The sequence below is a fragment of the Patagioenas fasciata genome, chromosome 3, assembly GCF_037038585.1.
Source record: "Patagioenas fasciata isolate bPatFas1 chromosome 3, bPatFas1.hap1, whole genome shotgun sequence".
NCBI classification, from domain to species: domain Eukaryota; kingdom Metazoa; phylum Chordata; class Aves; order Columbiformes; family Columbidae; genus Patagioenas; species Patagioenas fasciata.
Window position 1 is genome coordinate 24,428,772 of NC_092522.1, and position 12,487 is coordinate 24,441,258.

The 12,487-nt window shown below is 40.5% G+C and overlaps 1 protein-coding gene across 4 annotated transcripts in view; it reads left to right on the top strand.

Annotated features, from left to right (window-relative positions):
- Positions 1 to 12,487, top strand: part of TP53BP2 (tumor protein p53 binding protein 2) — a 46,378-nt gene that overhangs the window by 23,567 nt on the left and 10,324 nt on the right. For 3 of the 4 annotated variants that reach the window (XM_065834847.2, XM_071805953.1, XM_065834849.2), the window contains exons 3-12: positions 1,724 to 1,837; positions 2,947 to 3,026; positions 3,993 to 4,094; positions 6,808 to 6,982; positions 8,374 to 8,555; positions 8,940 to 9,104; positions 9,387 to 9,624; positions 10,563 to 10,691; positions 11,066 to 11,205; positions 11,997 to 12,486. In XM_065834847.2, coding sequence (XP_065690919.1) covers positions 1,724 to 1,837; positions 2,947 to 3,026; positions 3,993 to 4,094; positions 6,808 to 6,982; positions 8,374 to 8,555; positions 8,940 to 9,104; positions 9,387 to 9,624; positions 10,563 to 10,691; positions 11,066 to 11,205; positions 11,997 to 12,486 — 1,815 coding nt within the window. The remainder of the gene's footprint in view (positions 1 to 1,723; positions 1,838 to 2,946; positions 3,027 to 3,992; positions 4,095 to 6,807; positions 6,983 to 8,373; positions 8,556 to 8,939; positions 9,105 to 9,386; positions 9,625 to 10,562; positions 10,692 to 11,065; positions 11,206 to 11,996; position 12,487) is intronic. The other variant, XM_065834848.2, reaches the window with a different exon arrangement.

The window sequence follows — 12,487 nt, forward strand, 5'->3', positions numbered from 1 at the left end:
AGTGACTCCAGAAATTTTCCTTCCTAGATTGCTTGAGCACAGCTGCAGCTTTTTCTTTTAAAGAAACACTTATGTTGAAAAGAGCTTTTCACATGCTGAAAACATATGTTAGAATCCCTTCTACTCATGAAACTGAAGACATTTATACTTAGCACCAACTTTGACTTTGAAAGACTCTGCATTGATTATGAATGAACTGCTCTACGATTTTTTTTCTCTTCCTGCTCCTTTTGCTTAGATAATGAAAGGAAACATTCAACAAAAGTAATGTCAGGAAAACAACAGTGGTGCAAAAGTGGAGGTATTTAATTTCAATCTTTTTCTGCTTCTCTTATTTCTCAGGCCAGGAACAATATATTCTGTTTGTTTGGCACCCAGCAGAAATGGATCTAACCTCATCATGGGTACTGGATGTTGTCATAAGATACTATGACAATATCCTGACTACACAAAGTTGACTGCTATAATATGTTGACCACATCTTTGCCATCCCTTTTAAAATAGACATAAAAATGTTTGGTAAAATGTCTAGAATAATACAAGCAATTGCTTTTATGTAAGATTTAGAGGCCAATGAGTAATTCTAACTATATCTTCTCTGTGAATGCTCAGCTATGAAGTGTGTAAAATCTGGAAGAACAGTAATACAGAAAGGGAGGAGTACTGGTAAATGAAGGGAGTAAATATAGATTCGCACTGGATTTTTGCAATATCAAAATGCAACGAGTGAGGCTTAAAAATTAGAGATGTGACTGGATTCTGAACTTAAGAACAAGAGCAGGAAAAGAACTTAAGTGGATGTTGTGCATGTGACTTTTTAAGAAACTTTGTCCTAAGTGTCTGAAAAGAATAGTGAGTTCTGATTGAAATCACCTTTCATTGTCTCAACTTTCTTTTCTTTGAGCCATGAATCCAAAATAGTTTTGGCTTTTCTAGGTTTATCAGAAGCGTGGCTTTTGAAATGCTTGTCATCTGAACTTTGTCAAGTGAGCTGCCTGAGAGAGTGAGCTGGATGTATGACTGACAGGAACTGTAGGAGAACACTTAAAGTGCCAGGAGCTGTGGTGGCTCGCTGAGGATCAGACCTGTTGGGTGCTGCCTGGGAGCCTCATTGGGGTATTGAGAGCTTCTGCCTGACCTTGAACACAGGGGCTGTAGTCCCAGTCCTAGGGAAGCATTATGAGAAGAATTCCTCTTTGTGAGCTTATCTCTGCATCTTAATTCTCGTTAGAATAGGAAGTAAATGAGTCCCTGTAGGAATCGGGGCAGAGGAACCCTTGAGGAAGGGGTGGGAATGACTGAGGGAAGTTCGAGGTACCACAGGAGCGGAGCAGAAGATACAGCAGCACGTTTCCTGGGGTGGTGAGTTGGTTAAGATCATTTGCAAACACAAAGCGAAGGCACTAGAGCCAAAAGCTCTAAATTGACTGTTTGCTTCCCCTTGGGCTGTGACGGTGCCTCAGCTTCTCCCTTCGGGGGTAGATTTTGAAAGAGCCGTATCTGGTTTTCAGAGGTATTGGTTTAATTTCAGAGGCAAGGAGTGATGCAGTGCTTTCCAAAGGGAAAAGTAGAAATGCCTTGGGTGAGGGCAAGGGTTAGGTGCATGTGCTGCACCGAGTTAGAACACGTGTTCAAAGATGATGGACAGATACTTTTGTTTTGTTTTGGTATGTGCCCAAGCTACATAGAGATGTAATGGTCAACTGGCTTTTTATCTTTTCAGAACGTCCCATAGCTGATAATGAACGGATGCTGGATATTTTGCAGCGCTTTGGGATGCAGAGAAGTGAGGTTCGTTTCTTTCTTCGGCATGAACGCTCTCCCTGCCGGGAAGCAGGTAGGTGTCGATCTCAACTGGTTCATTTGTCTAAGTTTCATTTCCTTCCTCCAGGTTAACAGCTTCCGTATGTTATTTATTAATGTTGGTATTCAGTATGGTGTTGCAGCCCATTTTGGTTTGACTGTTCTTCTCTTATGAATAGAGAATGCTAGTAACAGAAAACTTGTTCATTTTAGTAAGTACTTCATCTTCCCTTTTCAGATCTGGGGATGTTAAAACCAAATTAAAACTTTTGCAGGTTTTCTAGAGCTGGTCATCACCAAAGCATCCAAGTGCATCCTGGGTTAAATGTATTAGCCACAGCTAAATATCTAGGGATCTATGATAATATCTTCTTTTAAATCTAGTAACTGAACTGTTTTCCAGTATTGTAATGTATTATTTGGGCTTAAGATGTTTCACCTGGATAATTACCAGGGTGGTAAACTTGGCATACGTTGTACAAGATAGGGTTCTTCGATGATTCTCCACAGTCTACACATATGTATTAGTTTCAGTAATAGCATTAAATGAACTACCTAGTCAAGTTCTCTGAGAATATGGTATCTGTGCATTCTACACCTAAATGTGAAACCTATTAAGAAAATTACTTTTTGCTTTTCAAGGTTTTTTTTGTACATCCCATTTTAATCTCTTTAGAATCCTCTCGGATTCACCACAACATCTAAATGCTGGTTTAAAGTCACCAGTCCAAATGACTCTTTTTGAATTAACGAGTTGTCATTTGCATATGGCAACGTATTTTTGTGACTATGCATCTGTAATGCAGACTTACTAGGGGCCAACTGCTTGTGGACCATGGGAGAAATACTGGAATAGCATACTATTGGTTAAGCTTTTTTTGGTTAGTCTGTTTTTAAACAGTCCTATTTTTTAAAAAATAAATGTTGACATTCAACAGCAACCTCTTTGTAACTGATGACACAAAACATTTTAAGTTTCTCTTAGCGGTAAGCACATGGGAAGAAACAGGTGTGCAAGTTCTAAACCCAGATGATTGTACTCTTTCTCCTTTTGTATTGAATGCTGCGTCTGAAGGGAGAAGAAAAATCCTAAAATACCTTACCATCTTTGATTATTCCTGTATTTCCTGTATTTCTATATAGGGACTGGACAAAGGTCTCAAGATCCAGCCTTAAAAAGAAATGGTGTGAAAGTGCCTGGTGAGCGAAGAATAGAGAATGGAGTAAGTGCCTGGTGCAATGGCCAGTATAGTGAAAATGGAGGCTGCCCTTCCTTTGAGATACTGGTGCAAATCCTGTCCTGAAAACAAAGAGACTCTTTTGGAGAGATTGCTAATGACTGCTTTAAAATAGACAGAAGGCCTCTAAAAGTTATCACCCTTGCTTTCAGTTTTTAAGATCTCTCTGAGATACATTGGCTGCCATATCTGTGTTTGTATGGGTGATCTCAGAGCAGTAAATTCAGTATACTTTCCCTTCTCTACTCCCACTGAAAAGTGTAGCTCATTTTTCTTCCTTCAGTTCACTGATTATTTTCACACTCAGTTTTGTGTCAGAGATCCTTTAGTTCCAGATTTCAAGTTGAGAGCAGTTAGCATTTTGGCATTGAATCCATTGTCTGTCATTTAGTCATGCTCCAGAAGATATAATTACAGATATAAGATTGAATCTAGATTCAGGAAAAGTGTGAATAGATAACTAGCGTAATAATAGTCCTATCTTTGAAGGTGGTGGGGATTTTTTCCACCACTATATTTAAACTTTCCATTTTCTTCAACTTACGTTGAAGTGCTTTGAATTGCAGCGATACACCTACAACCACAGATCCATCCTGCCATGTGCTGAACATTCTAGGCTCAGTCAGTCAAAGCTGATTCATGCTGAACTTAATTATAAAGGGCTCAGGAACACCTCTTTTAAAATGCTTCTGGGATTTTGCTAGAAATATTAATTTTTCAAGAGATGTCAGCTTGTGTGTTGCCGGATTGAGCTACGCATATGTATGAGCTTACAACTATTTATACTTTTACCATTGAAATATGCTATTTCTTTCTAATTTATTGGATATTCAGTTGTGGTGTTATATTTTAAAGTAACTTGATAATACTTTTCTGCAGCAGCTCTATTGAGTTGCATGCTAGCCAAATCAAAAATTCTGGACTTAGCATGCTCTGGGTTTTCTTAAACAGGTCACTGCTCCGAGGATGGATATGACACTGGCTGAACTTCAGGAGATGGCATCACGCCAGCAGCAACAAATTGAGGCTCAACAGCAAATGCTGGCTAATAAGGTGAGTTTGGAATGAGGTTGTTTACAACCAGGATCAAAGGTAGTAAGAGTCACATGAGGTGGAGGGAGGGCTGGGGATTTGGAGGTTTTTCATCTCTTATAAGCAGAGAGCACCCTTTCTTTGGCTCCCTCTTTTTAACATTGAAAGTCAACCTATACAAATATCCAGTAGTAAAACATTAAAATAATGCCAGTGATGGAAGTGAATGTATAGCTAATTAAAAGGATAGAGCATATAAAATGAATATGTTATCATTTCTCCTGGTGGCTCTGCCAGGCCTATTTGTGTTCCATGTGGTGACCAGCCATTCACGGGTTTGATCACTGAAAAACACTTTTGTCTCTGGATATAATGCTGTCCTGTAATGATATCTTGCTTTCTCCTGATAGAGTTCAATGTGCATGGTTTACTGGGGCAGCTGTCTGGAGAAGATAACATGTATGTGATAAAAGTAACTAGAGGAGTGATTTATAAAATGCTTGCTGAATGATAATTGAAAAGCTAATGAAAGTACGAAAGATGCTTCTGAGTAGTTTAGGGGAAAAAATACCCTGAATGCATCTGCAGAATGGTGGTATGAATTTCATATTTGACTTAGGTGTTGTTGGTACTCACTAGATCTGAAAATATAACAGAAAATGCTGCTTTTGACACAGAATTGTTAAATGCGAGCCCGTCCTGAAGAACGCTTGGATGTCTGGATGGATGTGTTTCCGTGCTTTTCAGATGCACACTACAGGGGAAGAAGGCTGCTCTGAGGCTCTTGTCCTGCTCCTCTTGCTCTGTCAGAAGCCATCTCACTCTCCTTTCAAGATAGCTGAGCTCTGTGCCCCCCATGTTTAGCATCTTGTTTGGTTCCCTTGGCTTTCACTATGCGTATCTTGGGACTGTTTCGAACTATGGCTTTCTAATGGTTCTGAAGCATCTGCAAAAGTGGCCTGTCAAAATAGCCAATAAAACTTCATTTCTGTTTTATAGTAAGAAGTGATATGAAGAATATGCAAATATAAATGTAAGAAATCGGGCAAGTGAGCAGAGTTTTCACTTGAACTTGAGCAGCAGAGTCAATACCTATTCTGCCCAGATTAATTTGCTATGGTAGAATGTAGCCCTCTTCTTGGTTCCAACAGAGATCAGTGTTTCATAGAGAAGAGAAGCCTTAACTTTCATAACCTTTGGCTGTTTCACTCACGGGTCATGGTAATTTGGTCTCCTAAACAGAAATAATGCTATAGTCACTATAGATATGAAACCAGAAACATTATATATATATATATATATATATATTCTCTATAAAAGGAATCATGCAAGATGGAAAAAAAAAAAAAGTTTAAGTCTGGATGCTACCTATCAGGTAGGTGTCGTCTGCCTGTGGTTTGCAGAAGAAGAGTCATGTGGGTGTCAGCCAGAGAGAATTTTTGATTTAATATTGCCTGTCTGAAGGATATCCAGGAAGGCAGGTTTGTTCCAAAGAGAGGCTTTTCATTGCCTCTTTCCTGCCTTCTGAAATCAGATGCAATATTAAAAATAGACTCTGAGGGGGAAATACACACTTTCTCTTTAGACATGAGCTGTAATAGCTATTTTTTGACATTTTCCTATGTGGGATTGACTCTAAACTAGTGCATACATTGCAGGTGCTGCCTGGCTTTCTCCAGGAGGCAAGCTCAGACTTTTGCTCCTCTTTTTTTGATTCAAAGTGCATGAGAGTCCCTGTTTCTAAAAATGACTTGTGGCTTAGGTTTTTTTGTTTTTAAGAAGTGTTGAGTTCTAATCTTAGTAAGCAATGATAGTCTTGGCTGTTAGTGGGTGCATGGGAAAGTCTCAGTAGTTCTCCTGCCACTAGAATAACCTACTGTCTCCAGAACTGGAAGCCAGTGACTGAAAGGAAGTCTCTGTGGATGATCTAGTGGTTTCTTTTAGCTCTAACCTATAGAAATCTGTATACAGAAACTGATAGCACGTTATTTTACCCTTATACTCTTGGAGAGGCAAAAGGATCACTCCACTGAGATGTTGTCTGTTGCATAAATGGGGGCCAGGTCACTAGGAAAGTTTTCTCATGTCTTGAATTCTTCTGTCTTGTGATAAGGGTGATTTTTTTTTACCAGGAAATGGCAAATTTCCAGAGCTTTGGTGTACAGTGATTCCCATCTCCAGGCTCTAGCAGAGCTAGTGAAAGTACAAAGAGTGAAAATGATCAATAGTTTATGGAATACCTTCTGTATAAAGAGTATTTAATATTGTCCAGCATGACTTACAGCTGTTTGAAGTGTGATGCGTGGCAGAGATCTGTACAGTACAAGCAGCATGGAGAAGGTAGAAAGGAAATTGTATTTAGCCAAATAATGATTAAATGAGATTGACAAATGTCATGGAACATGAATGCCAAAGTTTTTCATAGCCTTCAAAGGGTTTTGAGTAATTTCAATGATGAAGAATTTACCAAGGGCTGTGAGACATGGGTACCACCTCTGTTTCAGTCACTTCTTGTACTACAGAATGGTTATACCTGGAGGACTGTATTTGGACAGTATCATTACGTGCTTGCTCTGTTCTCTCAGACTTCCCTTTACACTCTGGGATGTCAGGATACTGGGCTAAAGCTGATTTGAGCTGCTGTGCTGATTGTTTTTCAGTTTTGAGACCGTTTCTGTCAGTAGCTTATAAGTTGATTAAAAAAAAAAATAATCTACCCTTGTCTTGACTGCAGGAGCAGCGTCTGAAATTCCTGAAACAGCAAGACCAGCGACAGCAACAGCAAGCTGCTGAACAGGAAAAACTTAAGCGATTGAAAGAAATTGCTGAGAATCAGGAAGCCAAACTCAAGAAAGTGAGAGCACTCAAAGGCCATGTGGAGCAAAAAAGACTCAGTAATGGGAAATTAGGTGAGTTGGTGATTTGAGGAAAGCAGCCTGTTATTTTTTTTTTTTAATTCGTGAAAGGTGGTTCTTGGAACTCTAAAATTTCTGATGATTTCAGTGATTCAGAGGAGGTAGTTACGATGTTCCAGGAAATGTTAATCTTGACAATTTCACATCTTGTATTTACCAAGAAAATTCCCGAATGACCTAGAACAAAATGTGTTTTTCTTACTATATTTTAAAATATCCTGTAAGGGCAACTTGTGTTTGAGCCTGCTATATCTGCTCTTTAATTACAGTGTAGATTTTTTTTTTCTTACTTTAATACCTTTGTGTACCATAGTAGCTTTTTCCATCATTGATGTTAATACCTCACACATTTAGTGTTATTTTCTTCTTGACCTGTAACAAAGCTTGGTGTGATACCCACGTTGCCTCTTATGCAAGAGCTAACTTAACGGCCAAACTGGCCGAGTATTTTCTTTTTAATTATGGAAATCCGACTACTGCCTGCTTGCTGCAGTACTAGTTGGGTGCTTGCAGTTCAGCATGTTGATGTAACATAATTTATTTCAGACCTCATATCAACACACATTCTCCTGCCTACCTTTTCTTCCTCTATACATATTGCACAGAACTTGTCACCTCCAGCTGGACTCAAATGAAAACATGTATTGTTCTATTAGGAAGTATGGTGCTTTACAGATAAAGCAAAAGTGTTTTTCTGTGGGGAGAATGTGTTTTCTGTTTGGGTTCTGTTGCTCAAAATAAACATCGGTTTGAAGGAATACAAGGATGGTAGAGTAATACAAGCTCTCAAAGCATGTGTGCCTGCTTCCCTGCACGCTCCCCAGCAGGTCTGGTCTCAGTATTTGCTTGAACTCTTTCTGATTCCTTAAACTTTGTTCTATAACGCAGCAGTTTTGGCAGTGGGAGCAGCTGACGGCAGCTGTTTGTAAGACCCTAAAAAGCCCTCCGAGTCTTTGTTTAATATAACAGCTCAAGTGTTTTGTCATTGAGTTCCTGTGACCTAAATTCATAGTTTTAAGTATCTTAAATATGCCTTGTGGTTGAGTGAGTGTCTTCTTGTGGAATTCAGCATGAAGTGAGTTTAGGTTTCTACAGATGAAATTCAGCCCTGTAACGTGGCTTGCTTTCTTTCCATACTTCAGAAAGCGAAGTATGTTCTTTTTTCGTTCCCCATTAGTGCTCTAAGTAGACCCCATTTATATAATCTCGCCCGTGCGTTTGCTTTGACAAATGCTTCAAGGAAGAGCTGGTTTGACAGGGAGGGTGAGTTTGCGACCGCCTCTGTGCAGCCGGCGCTGCTCCCTGGCCCCTTCGCCGCCTCCTGGGCCGCAGCCCACGCTGGGCTGTTTCTCAGGGCAGCTATTGTGCTCTCTCATCCTCTGCAGTGGAGGAGATTGAACAGATGAACAGCCTGTTCCAGCAGAAGCAGCGCGAGCTGGTGCTGGCGGTGTCAAAAGTAGAGGAACTCACCAGGCAACTGGAGATGCTGAAGAACGGCCGGATTGACGGTTACCACGACAACCAGTCCGCCGTAGCTGAGCTCGACCGCCTGTACAAGGAGCTGCAGGTAACGATGCAAAGCCGGCTTGTGAGCCAGGGCTAAAAGTTAGTTGGGTCATTTCTTGCCTTGTTTGAATGAAATCCTGTTGCTCCTGTTCCCGGCAGAGCTGCGTGGCTGCCTGCGTGCTGAGGGGAGGGGGCCAGCTGTGCAGGGTTCTAGGTGAACAGGCGAAGGAGCACGCAGTGTTTATACCTTTCCTTTCTGCAAAATTTGGAGACTAACCAACATATTCTCCCGAGAAAATAATCTGAGTTTGCCAGGATGACTTGACTTTTTAGAAGGCTTTTTTCTTTGTAACTGTTTCCTGTCCCCCATCCTGAAAGTTAATTTGTTTTGATTTTTGTTGTTTTCTCTTTCTCCCCACCCCCCCCACTTTGTGAATTTATTCAGTTGAGGAACAAACTGAACCAGGAGCAGAATGCCAAGCTGCAGCAACAGAGGGAGTGTTTGAACAAGCGCAACTCGGAGGTGGCAGTCATGGACAAGCGTGTTAATGAGCTGCGAGAACGCCTGTGGAAGAAAAAGGCAGCTCTGCAACAGAAAGAGAACTTACCAGTAAGTGTGGGATATTTAATAACAATTAATTTCATTTGTGGCTCATACAGTCTGAAGTAAAAATGTGGTTGTAGGGCGGGCTGCTCGGATGCTAGACTTGTATTTATCCATACATGGTGATAGTCTTGTATTTTTCATGGTACGCTGGTGTTAACCTACTTACTCTATCTTTTTCTACTTGTTTTATCCTTCTTGATTTCTGTTTCAAACTCTGATAGATGGGTACTGCACCATAACATTATTTAAATTTTCTTTCTCTTTTTTTTTTCCCCTACTCCGAAGGTTTCTTCAGATGGGAATTTATCCCAGCCAGTGGCTTCTGCTCCAAGTCGAGTGGCAGCAGTAGGTCCTTATATCCAGTCCTCTACTATGCCACGTATTGCTTCCAGACCTGAACTTTTGGTGAAACCAGCATTTTCAGATGGGACACAAGCTTTGCAAGTACCTGATGGTCCACTGAAAACACAAACTCTGCCCAACATGAGAGGTGGGAGCAGTTCACAAGCTAAGGTTCCGGCAGGTAACAGCTTACAATTAATATTTCTTATCCAGAAATGTTGTGTTTTCTTAACTACTAGCTCTGTCATTTTTTTTTTTAAAGAAAAGTATTATTTGAGATGTCAGTCTTGCTGCTTGCAACTTTCCTGCCCTAGTGAATATATATTATAAGCACTGAAATTATATGATTCCGTGTGTTATAAACTTAGGCTCTTTAGTGAGCAATTTGAGTTGTTTTACAGCCTTAAAACTTCACTCATTTGTTAGCATTTGGGTAAAACAACTGCTTTCCTAGAGAGATAGTATCTCATACTTTACCAGACTGAAACTTTTTGCCTGCTGCTTATCACTACTCTTTGAATGTAATATTACTTATTTTAATAGATGACTTAGAATTTAATAGAGATAATTTAGTGAAATATTGAAACTAACAGCAAGTTTCAAGTGTTGTTGTAGCTATTTTTGAATCAGGCTGGACATCTACTCCAGAAAATGTAAAAATCTGCTTTAATGCACTGCCTGTGTGCACACTGAACATACAAATGATTTTTCTAATATTTTGTATATCACAGCAGGATCTATTTCTGCTTTAATGCATCCCTTCTTACCATCCTGTCACTTTTATTTTACTGTAAATATCCAAGGGAAGTTTCTTGCTAACTGGAAAGAAGCCAGTCTAGAAGTTTTTTTTTGAATGATGGTAAGTGCAAATGTGCAAGGACAAATAGTTTTGCTGCTCCTTTGATAGTTGTTTCTGAGCTTGGTTTTGCTTTCTCTTTATAAAACAGTATGAATAAATAAAACAAATGAACAAAAACCGAAAGTGATAAAATTTGTAGCGGTTCACCTGGATATGATACTTGTGCACTGTTTAGACCTGACTCTTACCGAAAAACCTACCTGTAGTAAGACCGCAGAAACATTATTTTAGCTTAATCTGTTCCACTTGTTCTTTCCTAGGTTCTGTAGTTCCCAGTGCAAAACCTCCCCCATCTGCCACTGACTGGAGTAGTTCAAATGCCGACAATCATATTGGTCAGGGTTCAGCCTTGACTTCAGGAAAAGGAATTGTGACTAGTGAAGGACAAGGTATGTTCTTATGTGCTTGGCTAATCTTAAAATATGGAGAATCTAGTTAATGGTGTCAGTCTCTAAACGCTTCAGTAAATATGTAGAATTCATTTGAGAACACACACAAAAATTAAAGAACATTGCCATATGAGCTTTAGTATGGTGTTGCAGAGATTTTTTTCATTTCAGGTGGTGAAGCAGATACTAATGCCTTAAAACATGCTCCTGTTCAGTTTGCAAGAGACAACATTTGACAGGCCCTTGGGTCCTTAGCGCAGGGGAAGGATGGATACAAAAAACATCCCAAGTCTTGAGTATTGCACAGAACAGGACTCTTATTCCTACAGTTGTGTTGTTCCTTTTTAAAGTCTTCCCCTCTCTCTCTGTAACAGCAGCTGAAGGAGAAAATTTTTTACGAGACAAAGAGAAGAAAGTGCGTCCATTCTCAATGTTTGATTCTGTGGACCAGTCTGCTGGGCTCGGCACGCTGAGAAAGAACCAGAGCAGTGAAGATCTCCTGCGAGAAGCACAGGTGTGCAGGAAACTTGAGTTACTGCGTTCCATCTGACAGGGATTACTACACAGCTCTTCAGATGTTACTGTCAGGAAACTCTTGGAGAAGTACCTAGGTCTTCTTTTAAAAGACTACTTATAAGGGAAAAAAGTATTCTAGGCTTTTAATGGTGGTTGGGAACTCAGTCATTCCCTAAAGTCACTGTGGTGAAAATCTACATTTTGACTGAATACAAAGAAATAGCTGTGTTATTTGTACTAGTGTGTATGCATACACTTTCCCCCCCACAAATCCCCCAACGATTACATGCACAGAGGCATTTGCATGGGTCTTTAAAAATTTACACACTCATTTCACTGTTTAGTGCAGCAACATCCTTCAGACACTTGGCTGCAGCAAGCTGCCCACCTAAACCTTGTCACGAGGGCATGGTTGAGCAGGTAGGGGTGAAGTAACATAGAAGAACCAGGGATAAGTGCTCCGCTGGAAAAGAAGCTTCTTGCTTCCAGATGCTGCTAAGTGCCTCTGCCATCTCCAGAGAAATTACTGTGCACTGCCATTGCTTGATGTTTTAAACAGAACTGCTACAGAAAGAATTGAAGAGAATGGGTTCTAAGTGTAAACAACTATGGTGATAAAATGTTTCAAGAAGTCTCTTCATGTTTCCAATGATGACGTGAACAGTATTGCAACAGCAGTAGAAATGCGAGATACTCTACCTTTCTTTGAGAATCTTGGGTCCTTCACAGCAGAACTCCTGGAACATATTTTGCTGTTTAATGTTAATTAACTCTTTTTGTGTCTTTCAGGCAGCCAATAAAAATGTAACAAAGGTACCACCACCTGTCCCCACTAAACCAAAACAGATAAACTTGCCTTACTTTGGTCAAGCCAGTCATCTGCAACCTTCTGATACAAAGCTTGATGGAAACCTGCAGAAGCTGCCTTTGGCTGTTGTGACTATGGGGAACAAACAAAAACCAGTGGCACAGCAGCCTTCCAATCCTCCTCAGCAGATCCAGCAAAGAATTTCTGTACCTCCTGTGGGTCCTTCCTCTGGCCAGGATCAAATTCTTCCCTCCTCCAAACAGGAGAGTCCCCCAGCAGCTGCCGTGAGACCTTTTACCCCTCAGCCGTCCAAAGAGGCCTCACTCCCACCGTTTCGAAAGCCTCAAACTGTGGCTGCAAGTTCAATTTACAGCATGTACACGCAACAGCAGACTCCTGGGAAGAACTTCCAGCAGGCAGTGCAGAGCGCTTTGACAAGGGCACAGACCAGAGCACCGCACTTCCCAAGCGG